At 34.6% G+C, this 18,388-nt stretch overlaps 2 protein-coding genes across 2 annotated transcripts; one reads left to right on the top strand and one right to left on the bottom strand.

The window, feature by feature from the left end:
* The first annotated feature begins 526 nt into the window (after positions 1-526).
* Positions 527-6,879, top strand: LOC125832398 (ribulose-phosphate 3-epimerase, chloroplastic). Its single transcript, XM_049511542.1, has 10 exons — positions 527-989; positions 1,850-1,964; positions 2,234-2,374; positions 2,467-2,580; positions 3,982-4,060; positions 5,401-5,510; positions 5,582-5,638; positions 6,075-6,144; positions 6,248-6,348; positions 6,664-6,879. The coding sequence occupies exons 1-9, from the start codon at positions 868-870 to the stop codon at positions 6,295-6,297; spliced, it is 858 nt and encodes a 285-aa protein (XP_049367499.1). The 5' UTR covers positions 527-867; the 3' UTR covers positions 6,298-6,348; positions 6,664-6,879.
* A 179-nt stretch (positions 6,880-7,058) lies between these two features.
* LOC125832386 (vacuolar fusion protein MON1 homolog) lies at positions 7,059-16,637 on the bottom strand. Its single transcript, XM_049511530.1, has 14 exons — positions 15,776-16,637; positions 15,010-15,089; positions 14,795-14,866; positions 14,663-14,702; positions 14,142-14,243; positions 13,852-13,973; positions 11,993-12,125; positions 11,795-11,886; positions 10,345-10,426; positions 9,918-9,982; positions 9,391-9,693; positions 9,213-9,304; positions 8,186-8,250; positions 7,059-7,393 (listed from the first exon to the last, which is right to left on the bottom strand). The coding sequence occupies exons 1-14, from the start codon at positions 16,283-16,285 to the stop codon at positions 7,298-7,300; spliced, it is 1,854 nt and encodes a 617-aa protein (XP_049367487.1). The 5' UTR covers positions 16,286-16,637; the 3' UTR covers positions 7,059-7,297.
* Between the last annotated feature and the right edge of the window lie 1,751 nt (positions 16,638-18,388).

Here is an 18,388-nt window from a genome sequence, read left to right as displayed (position 1 = left end):
AATAGTTTTTTTTTTTCAATTATTCTTATTTCTTTAGCCATCAATTATTAACAACTCATTGTTAAGAGCTCAAGAAAGTAAAATCCAAATATAATTATGTTTATCTGTTAAAAGTTTTTGTTATTTTCCTTCTGATATATAGTATGATATTGTAAAGTTTTGAGTTCAAAGTATATAAACTCATAATCTAAGATATTATCTCTAGTGTCATAGTTCGGATTTTCATTAAGAAAGTTCAAAATAAACACATAATGAAATCCAAGGAGATTCAACATCTACTATATATACATAAAAATATTTTTAACTATATATAAACTCATAATTTAAATAATCGAATGAATCCCTCAACCGACTCCGCCCTAGAGTTTATCACGATCAAATTATCTATAAAAAAAAAAAAGTTATACTTTTAAATTATAACTCATGAATATATGCAACTAATAAATAGTTACCTAGAAATAAAACACAACTTTGTTACAATAACTTGAATATAAAATTATAAGGAAGGTGACTTTTGGCTTTGGCTTTTCTACGTTGGTGTTTGGTTTGTGTGCTTGTGGCCATCATGCGATAAATGAAGGATGGGAGGTCCCCTGTTCCCTACAAATTGAGTTAGCAAAAGAGAAGGGCCAACCATTGAAGATAAGCAAAGCCGCTATGAGAAACCAAATCGGACACGTGTCCACCTGATATTTCATTCTTGATTTTCCTCAAAAATAACAGTTTTCGGTTCTCGTCTTGGAAGTCTCTCAAAAGGGTGGTTGGAATTTTGAGCTGTGGTGCTTTCAAATTGACAAAGTACCAACCTTTATCCTCAATTTTCAACAAGGGAAAAGTTTGCTTCAAGAAAAAAAATAAAAAAAATCAATGGCGACTGCTTCTTCTTTGGGTTCATCAACTCTGTTACAATCCCAAATTAGTGGATTTGGCGGGAGTCAAAAGCTTCAAAAGATTTCTTTCTCCAACCCCAATTCACTCACTTTCACCAGGTTTTTCTAATTTCTTGATTGTCTTACTTTCTTTCCCTTCCTAATAATTAACTCCTTTACTAACAATCGTTGTACTTTGAGTTATGGTCCGCAAGTTAACTAGATTGCTAGCCTGGTGTGTGAAGTCTTGAATCAGTCATTTCCACAGGGAAAAAATTGGACCTTGATGTTTTTGGGTGTGTAGAAAGGGTGTATGGATCTTTTTCTTGGTGCTGTTGTGATAACAGGAATTTTTGCACTCCCTATGTTTGTGAATATGCTTCATATCCTATTTGAAGTTTTGATTTTCCTGTGTGTGGTAAGCAAATGGTCTTGAAGAGTCAATGTTCTAAGCTGGATAATATGCAATTCAGGATTGTCTTGTGGTAGACAATTTAGAATCTAATAGCATCAAGAACCACCCTCTTCAATTGGCAATTGGTTGATAATGTAAAGCTCATGCAGGAATGCTTCTTGACAATGTCATGTTTTTTTTACATTCTGATTTAATCCTTGTTCAAGTCACTTTGATTTCTATGTTTTTCAACAGGCACCAACCATAACTTGAATTTGATTCCAGTAGCTATTAACTATCTATCTCACTGATGAGATTATGCTCACTAGGTGATGCAATGTTGCTTATATAGTTGTAAAAATGAGCCGATTTCTTGAATATATCAGCTGAGTTCATACATTTTTTGTTCTTTTTGGACACGGGCAATTCATTTACTTTTCTTGAACAACTGCATTTTTCTTTCTTATTCCTATCTTAAAATATAGGAAATTTCACTAGTAGGTGTTTATCTTTCTGCAACTATGCCCCCTTATACTAGCGTCACAATCTGTCCAAATATAGTTCCTAATTTTGTTTGTAAATGCAGGAGGAGAATTCAAACTGTGGTGAACGCTTCTTCTCGGGTGGATAAGTTCTCAAAAAGTGACATTATTGTTTCTCCGTCCATCCTTTCTGCTAACTTTTCTAAATTAGGAGAGCAGGTTTGTGGTCATATGGGTCTCTTGCCCTACCATTTTTATATAGATCTTATAAAAGGTGTATTTCTATTTGGAAACTGGATATAAGAAATATTTCTATACATCTACAAGTTTAAAATGTTGAGCAAATATATTTTGCCTTCCTCATTTTAGGTCAATTCTTTTATGAATTTCTTCTTTTTTGTTTGTGGTTTCCCTTAAGAATGGCTCTTAAGCTGGTTAATTATTCATCACATGTAAGTGTTTTACTCTTGTGCCTTCCATGCATTTAGGTGAAAGCAATTGAGCAGGCAGGCTGCGACTGGATTCATGTAGATGTGATGGACGGTCGATTTGTTCCAAATATAACTATTGGACCCCTTGTAGTTGATTCCTTGCGCCCGATCACAGATCTACCATTGGATGTGCATCTGGTATTTCTTTTTTTTTCATGTGGTAAAACTATTTCAGGTCTATATGCGTGAAAATGCTTTTGCTAATGTTCAATTTCAACCGACCATTGCAGATGATTGTTGAACCTGACCAGAGAGTACCTGACTTCATAAAAGCAGGTGCTGATATTGTCAGTGTTCACTGTGAGCAATCTTCTACGATCCACTTGCATCGTACAATAAATCAGGTAAGAGTCTGTCTTTCTTTCTTGCCCTTCTTCAATTCGAATTAGCAAAAACAATGTCTCCTTGCATAATACGGACCCAAGCTGTACTTATGATATCATACAAGGAGTCTAGAAAGTTCTTATCAACAGTGTTTTCGAAAGTGTTAATGCACTGCAACCTGACAAATTCCTCTACCTCGAGTTTTTTGGATTACATAATAGGTTGGCCCATGAAAAATATATTTTTTGTAAAAAGGCTATTTAGCTGCTCTATACAGAACTGTTTGTAGTAAGTGCACAAAATGACATTCAAATTATGCTATCTTAGCCATATTGATGCATTGCATCTGTTTGGCTACTGCAGCTAGCTGTGTGAACCGCAATGACTGCTAAAGTGATCTTTGAAACAAAGACTTGTGTTTCTCAGTGTGTTTCCTATGAAATTTTCTGCAGTTTTCTATAGGAGCAAACCTACAAATTCGCTGAACCTTTTCTTTGGGAAAAGGCCTATCAAAACTGCCTTACACTTGCTAAAAATTTTGGTACATGGGACTTGTTAAGTGCCTTTGTCAGTCTCTTGAATTTTTTGGCTTCACGTATCTAAAAGATTTACTCTTGATTTTGTAATTCTTTAGACCTTTTGATGCTCAAAGGCATGTTTGTTTTTGCCGAAATTCTAGATATCTCTTTGTCAGTAATGACTATCTACTCATAGGAATTTGATTGCAAACCTACTTTAAAATGGCTACAGTAACAGGCTTCTTGTTAGGAATGTTGTACATAAGTAACAGAATATCACCAGCCTAACGTTTTCACTTACTACAAATTTTCTATTTGTAAGATCAATCCATGCTGATTCGCAGTATCCTGAATTCTAAATACTGGAATTTTCCATTTACCTTTATTGCATGCTTTTCTTTTAGGATATCAGTTATAAATGATTTGTTGGAGGTAATTGATTAATTATTCATGATGAATTTTGTTACTTCTATTATAGATGATGTCTCTCTGAAACATTTTCCACATGATGCAAAGCATCCTCACACCATGGGGGTTAGAAAAAAATGTAGAGTGCTTGCTTTTCTTACATTGAACACTAACTCATTTAAAATTTCTCTTTAAGATTTCTGATTACCTTTTATATGATCTACTTTATCTATTTAAAATAAACCATCAGTTCTAGAGAAATTATATAGGATCATGGTTAGTTGTGTTCCATGACATTGAAAATGGTGTGCTGTAATTTGTAATGGTGAATATATGTGATATAGAAATTCAGCTGGTGATATTTCAGATTATTATGATTTTGTTACCCAAAGATATAGCTCTAACTTCATGGTAACTTGTGTTTTTTAGCTGTCTTATTCATTGTTTCACCTATTAAGTGTGTCTTGACCACCTTATTGATTGTTTCTTTTTCAGATTAAAAGTTTGGGAGCAAAAGCTGGGGTTGTCCTCAATCCTGGAACCCCTTTAACCGCAATTGAATATGTCCTTGATGGTAAGATATTGCTTCTTAAGAAAACTTTTTTATTTGATGAAGTAAATGGTTTCATTGATGGCATCAAGAAGATGCAAATTACAAAAGATGTTGCACCCAAAAATAAAACTGAGCTAGCTCCCAAGCAAAAAAAGTCTACTCTAGAATTAGGGAGCTAACAGGGAGCAAATGGTTGTCATGAGAATCTACAGGGAACAAATTGTGCCAGCTTAACAGAAGCATTAAGCACCTAACCTTTATAGAGTGATTGGGAGTTGATACACCATCAAAAACATCTCCTATTTCATTTTGTCCACAAAACCCAAAAAATGCTTGCAGAGATCGTTCTCCAAATCTTCCTGATGGCTTGATCAACTTTCCATGTCTCCAACTTTCAAAGTTTTCCTTGGTATTCCAAGGCATGACCAATTAAGTCCAAAAAGAGAGAAGAAAATGCTCCATAAATCTGTAGTAACTGTGCAGTGTAGAAACAAATGGTTGTTGGTCTCTGTACATGAGTTATGACACTTGTAGCATCTATTAAAAAATTGGAGTTTTCATTTCCTTAAGTTAAGAGACAACTTCCCAGAGATGATTCTCTTAGTATTTTTCTTATAATTTTCTGGTTCAATTTTCTTCTTTTATATTGGTGATGTGAGAGTCAATAATGAAATTGGAATCGAGAAATGGGAGAAGTACTCCTCTAAATAGGTGATATAGATTATGTTATCTTTTAAACTTGACTTCATATGGTAAAAAACATGTCAAATCACCTTAGCTCCTACTAGTCTGAGCTATTCTGAATATACTGTACAATGCCGCAACGGTTCAAGATTGATGAATGAAGCAAAAGCATTGGAAGTGTACCCTAGAACTACTTGTATATTAGTTTGAGTGCTCCAATGAAAAACTTACCTTAGAGATATTGATTTGAGAAGCAAGGCTATAGAGTCCCCCACATGAGCTAGTCTTTTGTATTGAGTTAGGCTCAAGGTATATTATTCAGATATGCTATTAGAGTCAGAACCAATCCTTATTCTTGGTTTCCCTAATAAATAATAATGGGCAATTATATGGTTTTAGACAATCCTTACCTCCTAAGTTAGCTGTTAAAGTTGAGTAAGCTCAAGGTCCCATTTTCTTAATATGAGGTCCTGTATTTTCAATTGTTTAAGCTTTCGTCAATCTTTAAAGGGGTGGGGAAATAGACATGTAGCAAAGTTCTAATCTGGTTACCAAGGATCTTCCTGTCTATAACCTGTATGCTGCCTCTGGAAAGCTAGATCGGAAAAGGCACTAAGCTTTGAATCCAAAGTGAGCCAGGTTGATAAATTGCTTATGGTTTCTTTTTCGTCCAACAGCTGTTGATCTGGTGTTGATTATGTCTGTAAACCCTGGATTTGGGGGACAGAGCTTCATTGAGAGTCAGGTCAAGAAAATCTCGGACTTGAGAAAAATCTGCGCCGAGAGGGTAATTTTTTTACCATTTTTCAGTCTCTGCAAACTATGCAATGTGATGACATTCTTATGTTAACTTTGCAGGGATTAAACCCTTGGATTGAAGTTGATGGTGGAGTTGGTCCCAAAAATGCTTACAAGGTGAATGATGCTCTCCCGTGATTATAAACCCCTCACCCATTAAGCTTGTTACCTGACCCTCATTAACTCTTAAAAGATTTATTTTTCTTTTCCATGTATTGTTGGGATAAGTCATAGGATGTGAAGGATAAATCTTACCTGCAGGCAGCATTGCAAGTGGTGTGAAAATGCTACTTCGGGATTGTTGTATCTTGTGAATTCGAATCTTGTCCTAAATTGTTCTGATATTCTACCAGGTTTCATGGAGCACAACCTTATCTTTCTCCTAATTTTGCCATTTATTGCGGCAAACGTGTTTTATATTGTACTGAAGAGTAACCTACTTTCAAGTTGTAGAGAATTGCGTGTGGTAATGACAAAGTGAACACGGTGTATCAAACCAACCAACCATTTATCCTTATGAGATTACGATTTAACAGTCATTTTTTTCTTGCAGGTCATTGAAGCTGGAGCCAATGCCTTGGTAGCTGGTTCTGCTGTCTTTGGAGCTCCTGATTATGCTGAAGGCAAGGATATAAAATTCTTTATTTTGCCATACTGAGAAGCTTGGAACTTGATGTTTATTGATTAATAAACTTAGAACTTACATATTGTGTGAACATGTTGCAGCTATTAAAGGGATCAAGACAAGCAAAAGGCCTGAAGCAGTTGCTGTATGAGATTTCTGTGTATGTTCATCGTCACAACTGTTAATACAGAGTTGTTTTTGTGTATGTCCATCGCTAATTTCTGATTTTTCATCTTTTTTCAGTCAAATTACATTAAGATAGTTATTTCCTTCTCATTATCATATCTTTATAACCTTGTGTGATCAGTAGAGGGAACCATGTTTAAGGTTGACCTTTCATATCTTTGTATTCATTAAACATACAAAAAGTTTATGCCACATGTATTTACAACAGAGAGATTTCTGTTATCCATATATGTTTTACAAGAGGATCACTATCAGTGGATTGCAGTTTCATCGTTTAGTTGTTTACGTTTCTATGGAGTCCTTAACAGTAGCTTTTTTTACATTGATGCAGATGACAGAGCAATACGTAGTAGCAAAGCACAAATAGTTGCGAGACTGCAAGCATGGTTCACTCTGCAACCTACACAAAGAGGATAAATAAAATAGCCCACCTCTTGGATGTTGTGTAATACTATATGTTGTATAACTTTTCTTGCATAGGGAACAAGATGAATCTGTACTGAATATCCAATTTTCAAGATGACATTTTATAGATGTTAATGAGTTAGTGTCAAATTCCGAAAAAATGCCCTTTTCCTCTAGGAGAAGAAAAAAAAAGAAGGGGACGAGAAGTAAATGGTTACAAACTGCAACCATATTCTGTGGCGCTTTAGTCCCAGTATGGCATTCACATTCGAAATTCAACAAAATCTTTTATTCTTTCAGATGTTGGATACTGCAGGAATTAAAAAAGATGGTATATATAGAACACAATAAACCTTTGATACAGATTAAAGGTACAAAATTTCATAAATTGTACAAGAGAAAATAAAATGACGGCTAGAGTGAGACAACTCATATCTTGACAGCCAAACTTTAAACTACAACTGGCATTTTCTAAATAACCACAAAAATTGGAAGCCTACAGAAATGAGGCAACAATAACTTATTATAAGGAATTCGAGAAAAGATAAACATGGAGAGAATCACCATGAAAAAGGACTGGCTCCTAACAAGAAAATCTCATTCTCTATGTTCTTGATCCATTGACAGACTCGATTGCAAGTCTTAATAGCTAGAGCCTGCAAGGTGGAAATTTACCAAACGTTAAAAACTGTAAGATCACAGGTAAATAGTGCAATGCTCACATTCCCAAATAATTGGCATAAGAAAAGTCATAGGATCACTATTGTGAATAATACCCCACATGTCAAGCACATTGATGAAGCTTAAACTATTAGACACTATTGAAGTTTCGAATAGACAAAATCAGCTTTGACGTACTTATCAGAATTTCAGTATAGTACTCATTGTGGTAAGTAAACTGACGCTAGTCCCGAAATAACATCTCAAATAATAGCTGTTTGACAATGATGCATAAAAAATAAGTTAACATGTATTTAGGGGTGGATTCTCTCTGTTGAGCAAATAGTGAGATTTTGATTTCAATCGCTAGGGCTCATGGCCTAGCGATTAACATATCTCATGTGTTATTATAAATGGTAACCAGCTCACTACAGTACAGAACAGAAGTGAACTAAGGTTTATTAAATCTCATTGGTCTTCATGTTTGAATTGCCAAAGTTTCAATACCTAAACTGTCCAATGAATAGTCCAAACCTTCCTCAACCAAAGACAAATGGAGTCACATCTTAGCATATATGACAGCATTAAATTGATAGGTGGAATCTCTAAAATAAAAGTGACACTCAAGATATCACTTAGACAAACGATAGGCTTAGAAAAACAAAATAAATAATAAAACCTTGTCTGCCCATAAAATGATAGGTGGAAAAGCTCTCAAAAATAAAAGTGACACTCAGGATATCACTAAGACAAATAACAGGCTTAAAAGAACAAATAAATAATCAAACCTTGTCTGCCAGGGGATCAAATGCTGCATAAAGTTCGAAATCCTGAGTAACCCAGCACAGTAGAACTGCAAGAAAAAGGTAAGGAAGTTATCCCAAGAGAAACTAAAACATTATCATGTGACAATGTCATGAGGCGTTTTTTCTATGTTTCTGAATTCCCAACCCAAAATTCAGTAACCATTGAAAGAAATTAAAATAAAATAAGGGTCAATACTGGAACCAAAAAAGTGAAAACTGAACTTAATTATAGAGAACACCTTCCTGAAAGAATTCCAATTTTAAGGAATATGAATAATGATGCCAATTAATTACTACATATATCCTCAACAAGAACAATTCATTTACTTATGTCTATGCACTTAGCTTTTAGAATTGGCTCAACGTACAAGTATGAAAAGTATTTTTAAATAATTACCTGCAAACTTGCAAGGGATCACACTTTTCTTGCAATTACGACTCACTAGATTTATATTCTTTTCTTGTTCATGAATAACGACCAACAGCAACATGAAGTACAATAAAAATCAATAGGAGAATGATTTTTTTCTTTTGACATCTCACCCAGCAACTGTCAGTGTTAACCCAAAGACTTCTCATGCCAACCTCAAAGCTTTGACAAGAAAATTAACCTGCTCTACAGTACTATGCAAGTAGAAAGATAGATAGATCTAGGTTCTATAGACTTATTTTAAATTTGAAAAAAAATAAGATTTAGGATAAGTAGATCAGATTATCTATGCAACTTGGACCTCAATTAACTAACTTTGTATGCTATGTTATGGTGGAAAAAATTTCTGTGACAACAATCAAAAAAGGCAGCAGTGACATGTCAGCTGTAGTTCTCTGACAGCAAGAGTCGTCTAGGAAGGAAATGACTGTCAACACTGATTCATGTTAACTGTTTAATTAATAGCTTACTTCTGCCATAAATATTATATGCAAACATTCAATTAGGTGAAGAAAATAGAAAGGTCTTCATGCTTCAAGAGCTTAAGAGGAGAGCAGGGGAAGCAGCCAAAGTACGTACCATAATTTTCATCCCTTCTGAACTGAGTTTTGTGCGGTCCAATTTCCTTGTCATGCATGGATGCATAAAGCTTCTGGTAAGCTCTATACAACCTGCAGATAAAAGATCTCGTCTTTAAGGGGGGAAAAGAGACAGAAGTATTGTTTGTTATGACAGCAACTTGATCTTAAAGTAATACCTTTTCTGCTGTTGTCTATTATTTACTGGTGAAGAAAACTCCGACGACACATACTGGTCAAGATAAATACTTCGATACATAAAATGCCAAAGTCCAGCAGGACCCCCAACACCTATGAATGCTTCAGCAAATCTCTCTGATGATTCTCTAGTATGTCCAGGCTGACCCAAATGAAGGGAGACTGCTCCAGAATGAGAATCATGATCAGCAGGTAAATCCTCAACACGCATGCCACCATCTACTATGGATCTTTGAACTTCATTAAGTACATTGGACTCCAGCAGTACCTTTTCAATACGAATCCTACAAGATAGATAAGAGCTTTGCCTTAACATTGCTATTATGGGAAAGATAAAATTAGTTTAGTTTAACAAGCTAATGCCTCTTGACGGAATTTAAGAACAGATATACATGGCTCACATTTCCCATGGTTCAGAGATCTAATGGAAACAGAAGAAAAAACTTCAGCTTTGAAAAGCAGAACCAAATGTACTTTGAAAAAAAAGAAATGAAAGAACATGATTTACCTGCAATCTTTAAGATGATGAAAGGCATCTGAACTTGTAGTAAGCAATATTAAGTATGTGTCAACCTGCAATATACAGCACCAAAATTGGGTAATTTGGAAAAATCAAAATCCTAGAATTATTGTAAGACAACCTACTATCAAGAATCAAAAAGAGATTTAACTTAAAATCTTTCATCAGAAGATACTTCCTCTGTATTAAGCTGACAGTCTTATTTTGAATTGCATGGAATAAGAGAGTTAACATTTAAGTTGTACAAAAGAACAGCCAAAATATAAAAGATAAAATAATAGATTTTGACAGATTTGAAATTTTGTAAGAATGTATCTGTAGTACAAAGTAATAAATATTACCCTTTGAAGGGAAATTGACAACATTTTGGGAGAAGGGGACTATTAAAGAGTAATTTGGCACCGTCCCAACTTACATCGAGGTAATGCACATAAGCATGTAGAAATGACATGGGATTATATCTTGGTAAGCAAATTGGTGAGAAGGATTCTGATGTCCTGCATGACATCAATGAGGTGTTATAACATAGCTTCCAAGAAATTAATAAGTATAAATGGAATACAGACCTTGAGTGGGCTGTAACATGTGATCTATCATTTATTTTGTTATCATTTCCTTAACATGGAAGAAACCCCACCACCAAATCCTCTCTGCCCAAGAATCGTCAATGGTCCTTTCCCAGTTCCTCTCTTGGTGACAGGAACCCCAAATCAAGGTTAGGTCCTTTTCACTAGGCTATCACTCAGTTTAATATAATCTCTCAGCAATCAAATTATACTCCTTCCGTTTCAATATGTTTGTCCTACTTTCCTTTTAACTTTGTCAAAAAGAATGCCTCTTCCCTATTTTGGCAACTCCTTAGTTCCAACTTTCCACATGACATGTTAAAGACCACATGATTAAAGGAAATTTTGGTACATTTGACATATCTTCAATTTAAGACCACAAAATTCAAAAGTCTTGTTTACTTACTCAAAATTTCATGCCAATTCAAAACCAGACAAATAAATTGAAACGGAGGAGTACTATTATTATGTAAGCTATGATCCAACCGTTCACAGTGAACAAGGGGCACAGAAAAAGAGAAAAAACTAAAGCAACAATGAGAGGGAGAAGCATTATGAACACCAACCACACAGAATAGAAGAAAAGAATTTGGATGCAATGTCATGATGATAAACAACTCCTAGCTATGCCAAAAGATACATTAGCTACATGCTGCCTCAGGACACAAGACAAATGTCCAGGAGAGAACTTGTAGGTGAGTCATTACACCAAATCAAGAGGGACCATACGCATAAAAGTGAAAATTTCCACAGTAGCCCAGATCATGTGACGGTCAGATAAATGTTTTGGAGCCTCAAGAAAAAAGTGGTCCTTTGTTGCGGAAATGAATTGATCAAAGCACATGAAACCTAAGTGAATGAAATCTAGGAAACTTTGAAATGTAACAACTAGTAGAAATGATCTAATTACGTGAAACTAGACTCATATAAAGTAATGTGAAATTTCATAATAGTAATTAGTTAAACGCTACTACATAATCCTACCAAGAATGCAAGGACAAATATACTAAAATTAGCGCAGACATTTACAGTAACATCTGTATCCTCAAAGGCCACGTCTGCCTCGATAACTGACTGCCCCAATCATCTATTCAAAAAGGTCAGCAAATTCAGGTACAATATGGACCATATGACTACAAGGTTTTGCTTTTGAGGACGAGTTACCAGCCTAATAAGGCTAAACAGCACCAAAAATATGCATATACATGTGCGAAATGAGCTTATCAATTGTCTCCAAATATTTGTACCAGATTCACAAGCAAATGGCCCAAACAAGAATCAGAAGTTAGTTGAACTTGCCTAAATGATTCAGAAGACATAATAAAGTTGGAGAGCAATAGCATATCATCAGGGTGAAGAGATGCTTTTTGTGCACCAACAAGACTGATAACCTGCAAATCAACTTAAAACAGAATGCTTTAGACAATATAGTATACTGAAACCTATGCACCACTGAAATGTGCAATTTGAAAGAAGAATAAGAAATAGAAACAAGACCTTGTTTTTACACATTAATAAGGCAAACAGGACCCCTGAATCAGCTACATCATGCAAGATCGCACTAGCAGCTTGCCTTGTTGTATAAGCAAGTGGAAGACATGTGTAAGCATGGAGAAAGTTAGCTGGGTTCCTGGAATCAAAATAAGCATAGCTAATATATTAGTATAGGTAATGACATCATTAGCACAGGTACAAACAGTTTCTATTAGAACCAAGTAAAAAAGTTTGCATTATCAGCAAGGTCAACTGAACAGCGTATTCTGAAAATTCAACCAACAAGCTTCCCAAGATTTTTTCCCCTTCGAAGAACATCCAGATTGTATCTTAAAATTGAGCAGAACCTTTTGGAAGGAGTTGAAAAAATAGTAAAATATCTACATCATCAAAAATATGGTAAAGAAAAGCTTCCTTTTATAGTTAGTGTTGGGATTAAAAAAAAAGAGAAACAACAAAAATGAGGAAGCATAGGATTAAATCAACTGCAGGGTAAACACAAGTCTAATATACAGCGTATTCATAGGAAATAAAACAATTTTATCAGACAGCACTTTAGTTTTTCTTTCATGATAAGGTTCATTTTATAGGGAAACAACATTAACATCTACTATATCAACAAGTAGTAGCTAGACAAGACAACAACATACCCAGTGAAATCCCACAAAGTGGGGTCTGGGAGTAGCTAGACAAGAGAGAACAATATTCTTCTATCAGCATAAAAAAACAGTGGTCCCAATTATGCTAGAAAGCTAGAACTGATAATACAGGAACTCAGCAGAGATGAAACGGAACTTTTGCTACATATAAAAAATTTATGCCTTCCCTTTTTGGCAATGTAAAATATTTTCTAGTGACCATCTTGTCCATAACTTATAAGTATAAATTTTGTGCATTGTCAAATACCCTGGATTACAGAAAATCTTCTAAACAGTAGGCAGAAAAATAATCTTTTCACTTTTTCGTCGTTCCTACACAGAAAAATAACTTCCAACTTTTATGTTTTCCTGATCCTTATTTCTCCTCTCTCTCCCAACCCCCAGCTTTATGGAAGGAGGATCGTGTGTCTGTTACATTGAATTCTTCTACATCTCTCAAGTTCAATAAAAAATTTCCTTCCCATATGCAATTAAAAACAAGTTAACAAATAAGGACCAGAAGTTCTCCAAAGTTTCAATGACACAGAATGTCCAGAACTCTTGAGATTTAAAAATTTGCGATCTCACACCATAGTAGACAAAGTATATGTCATTAGAATTAAGGAACATATTTTTAGTAGTTCTTCTTTTGAAATGTGTGACCATCTTATTTAAAAGCTTAAGTTGTTAGAGAGAGCACATTTTTAGTTACTTACTTATATTCTCAACAGGCCCCGTCATGTGCGATCCTGTTTCTTTTTTCATGAGCCAAGCACATGATAATTCTTTTTAATAATGAGTGGAGATGAGATTCGACCCAAGACCTCTGCCTACCTGACAACATGTTTGACATCTGAAGCTTTAAGTTGTTAAAAGAGCACATTTTTATTTACTTAGTTATACTCTCGAAAACATGACATATTGTCACACTGCCAGTGGGTTTTTATAAGACTTTCGTCTCAAACCATAGTAGATAAATTATATGATTATAATAAATGGGTAAAGCTTCCTTAGTTATTTCTTGAGTTCCAAGGAGACAGATTGTCTCAGTACTCTTTAAGATTTAACAATTGTCCTCAGTCCGGACTCACCAAAGTATATGAAGTATATGATATCTCAATTAGCAAGACTAATATGTCACAAGTAAAAGCCTAAAAGGTATCACGACGAAGATAAGTATAAAGGCAGAGAGAAAGAGAGTGAAGGTAGAGCATAGACACAAACCAACTGAATGAATGGATTAGAGAAGAGAAGACGGCGTCTGTTCCTCCAAGCAGAGGAGTCATGTCAAATTTAGGGTTCTTCTCGAAACATTTGTTCAGAGATTTCGTAAGAATAAGTATCATCTGCATAGATACCAACTAATACATGAGCAATTGCATCCATCCGTCAGAACAACAGGCAGTCAATTAACATGCTAAGGAAACTATGACCAGGCCAGCACCTCAATTAGTACAAAATTGAACAATCAAAAGAAACGAAAGAAGAAACAAAAAAGAAAAAAACTGGCTTACCTGACCATAGAGGAGCTCCAGTTGTCCCTTCAGTGACTGATATGACTCTTCTGTACAGCTTATGCAAACCAAGTAAATAGGTCCTTTTACAAGAAACACAACCTGAAACAAGCCTTAAATATCCGTTAAACAAGAAACGAAAATCAGGCAGCACATATTTTAAAAATGATTAAGCAGAAAGGCTTCCAGTTAAGTTGCCTAATGTTGCAACTCAATTGCAAAAATTACAAAATATTCCTAGGTGGTCACTCACTCGCAAAGCCAAACAGCATATCGCTATCTTCTCTTTCCTTCTTTCCTTCAATGCCGATTTTTAAACAATAACATTCAAGCATTTAAAAAGAAAAAAGACTAGCATGAAACTGAAGTAAGCAGGAACATATACATCCACCCTAACCCGTGCAGCTTCAAAATTTCCAAGTATTAAATATCATAAAAGAAGGTGAGGCATCGACCATGCAAGAAAGCACAAGTTCCATCATCGTTGCATTATAGAGAATTTCAACACAAAAGAGACTGACCTGATGTTTCCCGGCTCTGACCAAGTTGACTCGATCACCCCTGAAAAAAAAGACCAATCAAGCAAACTTCAATATCCCGCTATGACTTTGCTGAAAAGGAAGGGTTACCAGGTAACAAGGTAGGCGAAGTACCCATTCTCAACAAACGAAATGATGGCTTGCAAAGTGGCAGAGAATCCAGCAAGCTTGTGTTCATCTCCATATCTTCAAACGAATGATAAAATAAAATAACAGATCTCAGAGGACAGCAATATGATTAGGAAGAATCAGACAACAGTATATAGTAGTAGTACTCTAATTAATAAATGCCATTCAGCACTCTGGAGGGGGGCTGCTTTAACACTGACCTCGAGTATATTGGTTTTCCCGAGTGACTCAAGACAAAGAAGTGTTTCTTTCTTTTTCTCCAGGAAATGGAAGCATCATCCTGCACTTCATCAATCAAAAGACTCAAAAGATAAACTTGAACATATCAACAGTGGATCTCCTTTACTTCCCTTTTGATGCTACTGAAGATACGTTTTAGTTGTTGCATATAAATTAGTCTCATGATCTCATCAGTATATATTCTGCAAAATAGCATCAACAGTGGATCTCCTTTACTTCCCTTTTAATGCTACTGAAGATACGTTTTAGTTGTTGCATATAAATTAGTCTCATGATCTCATCAGTATATATTCTGCAAAATAGCCGTATCAAATATTGTTTGATTGTCATTGTCATCGAGGCGAGCTCTTAAACATACCTTGACTTGTTTCTCAACAATTCTAATTTGCACAGTTATCAAATTGATGAAAATGCAGCTGGAAGTCTTGATAAGTAGAGTGTGTGCATAAGGAGGAAATATAAAAAAGTTGTAAGCTTATAAACCGTAATTGCTACCACATCCACTGCTCATGCCCTTTAAAATCTAAATGTGAGATTTCATCCTACAGGTAGTCACAAAGTTGAATCTTATTGCAGCCTACAGGTTGTACTCAGTTTGACCTTACTGTGTTAAAAGACTATCTAGACTTAAAATTCCCTGATTGCAAAGCACTGTTTTAGTATTTGCTAAACTAGCCACAATTACTACTTAAAGAGTTCACATTCACTAGCTTCTGTTGGACTCACCTCATTGCCATGGCGTTTCCCAGGAAGCCATTGCACCTGAGAGTTCGAACCTCCATCAAAAGAATCACCATTGCCAATTTCAAGAATCTCACCGTCGACCTCCTCAATGCCAGTGTCCCTACTACTAGCGTTGCTACTCCCTCTTTCACCTGCATAGCCACTGCTACTAGGACTTGCCGGAGCCTCCATTTCTTCGGAATTGTTCCTCCACACGGGTACCGAAGAGCTAACGTCTTCAACCACATTGATAGGAGGAAGCTCCTCAGAAGTATCAGCTTCGGAATTCCTATTCAACAGTCCATTCGGGAGCTCCTTCAGCTTATCCTGATTCGATGACGAAGGTTCCTTGATTTCGACGTCGGAGTCGGCTTCGGATTCGTACTCGGATTGACCAACTGAAATCGAGGATAATTGATTCTCGATGGCGTCCAAAGACTGATCGATGGAATTAGCGCTAGGGCCAACCTTAGGTTTTCGATCATCGTCCGATAAGTCAGCATCGGAAGGCATAGTGAAAACTGTCAACGGCCAGGGACCGAAAACAGTAACAGAATCGTCAGGATTTCAGTACGATAGACAATTAACCTAGCATAGGCAATGATTAAGCTACCATGGAAGTTGGAGTAGATGAAATTCAGTATTCATTTCTTCCTACCATTCCTCAGGCACAGAGCGAGTCACTTCTCTGACCGGTAGGTGACTTCGCCGAAGTAGAGCGCCTGCAACAGTTGGACCCGGGTTCCGTATCACACTTTGGGCTTAGTGTGATAAAGCTGTTTGCTTAGATTGGGGAAAGTGCACAGTGCACAAATTGCCGATAGAGGACCCCTATTTTTAAAACACATCTGAAATTTATAAAGAGCAAAAATACAAATTTCATTAGTTTAGAGTCTAATTACGTGATTTATCTTGTGTTTTCAAAATTGCAGTTAGTACCATATTTAGTTCATTAGACATGTATCTAACACATCTACATACATGTTATAATTATGTGTATTTAAAAATAGAATATAACTAAAACGCTAAACTTAAAAGTAAATCACGCGTCTAACGACTTACCATTTTTTAGTTTTATATTTTAATTTCATGCGTCTAACGACTTATCATTTTTTAGTTATATATTTTAATGTCACATCTAACGACTTACCATTTTTTAGTTATATATTTTAATTTCACATCTAACGACTTGCCATTTTTTAGTTATATATTTTAATTTCACGCGACTAATGACTTATCATTTTTTAGTTATATATTTGAATTTCAAGCGTCTAATGACTTACCAATTTTTAATTATATATTTTAATTTCACGCGTCTATCGACTTATCATTTTTTAGTTATATATTTTAATTGAAAGATAATAATTTTTTCAGTAGTATAATCTGATAAAAAAATTCAGTATTATTGTAGGTGGACTAGATCTTATAAAAATGTATATAAATTATACTTTTTTAGCATGTATCTGAATGTTGTTAAGTGTTTACTCATTATTAAGAAAATGTATATAGATTAGACTTTATGCTTATATAAAATAAAATTTTAAAAATCTAGGAAAAACTACATAACTAAACATACATCTCTACCATATATACTAATATTATCTCTACTTTCAAACAATTACATATATTACCACTTTTAATATTTTATACCATATATTTTAAATACATATTAGATACACAAATCCCTTAAAACTAGAATTGATTAATTATCTTTATATTTAAACACCAAAATTAATGATCCAATTACCATTAATATTTTTTCTCTATCATCAAGTTTCCCTTTGCCATCTCTCCAGAACTTGGTAAAATTATTTTATTATGTATCTAGTTTAATTTTCATATGTATCTAATTGTAATTTCAATGTATCTAAACTTTATGAATTGTATTTGATTTTAGTTGCCCTTGATTTTAATAGCCCTATGTATCTAGTGTGTGTTTTTCCTGTATCTCATTTAATATCTTTATGTATCTATCTTTTTATTAATGTATCTAAATCTCCAATGTCTTGTATCTACTTTCTATTAATGTACCTAAATCGTTAATGTCTTGTATCTGATTTTTATGTTAATGTATCTAGCGTGCATATGCCTCTCTGGTTATATCTAGTATATTTATTAATGTATTTGATATAATATCACTATGTATCTGATTATTAAGCTTTCATTGTCTTTGTATCTCAAGTTATTTTTGCAGCACTAGCACTTTCAATTTCAAATCGAAAAGATGATGAATTTGGCTAAAAAATAACTTCACCATCATGGTTATAATTCGAAATGAAGATTGATTATTGTAAAAAAAAAAAAAAAAAATTATATATATATATAAAAATCAAGATTCAAAGAAAGAAAAACGAATTAATAGAAAGAAGAATATTTATACACTTTTTGTGTTTTTGGAAAAGAAATGAATGAAATTTTATATATGTATCTGAAATAGCATTACATGTAGTTTCAGTTCTACCTTCAACTCTCATTCAAACAATTGATGTATCTTGCTCAAAAGATATTTCACCATTATTACTACGGCCAAAATTTTGATCTTTAATTGTTATGCATAATGGATATAACCCGCAATCGAATTTACATCTTTTTAATTCCATAAAATATCTCATTCTC

This window comes from Solanum verrucosum, unplaced genomic scaffold, assembly GCF_900185275.1.
Source record: "Solanum verrucosum unplaced genomic scaffold, falcon-dt-bn FXZP01000009.1, whole genome shotgun sequence".
Taxonomy (NCBI): Eukaryota; Viridiplantae; Streptophyta; class Magnoliopsida; order Solanales; family Solanaceae; genus Solanum; species Solanum verrucosum.
The sequence above is the reverse complement of the archived record's forward strand: the minus strand, read 5'-3'. Positions and strand labels throughout refer to the sequence as shown.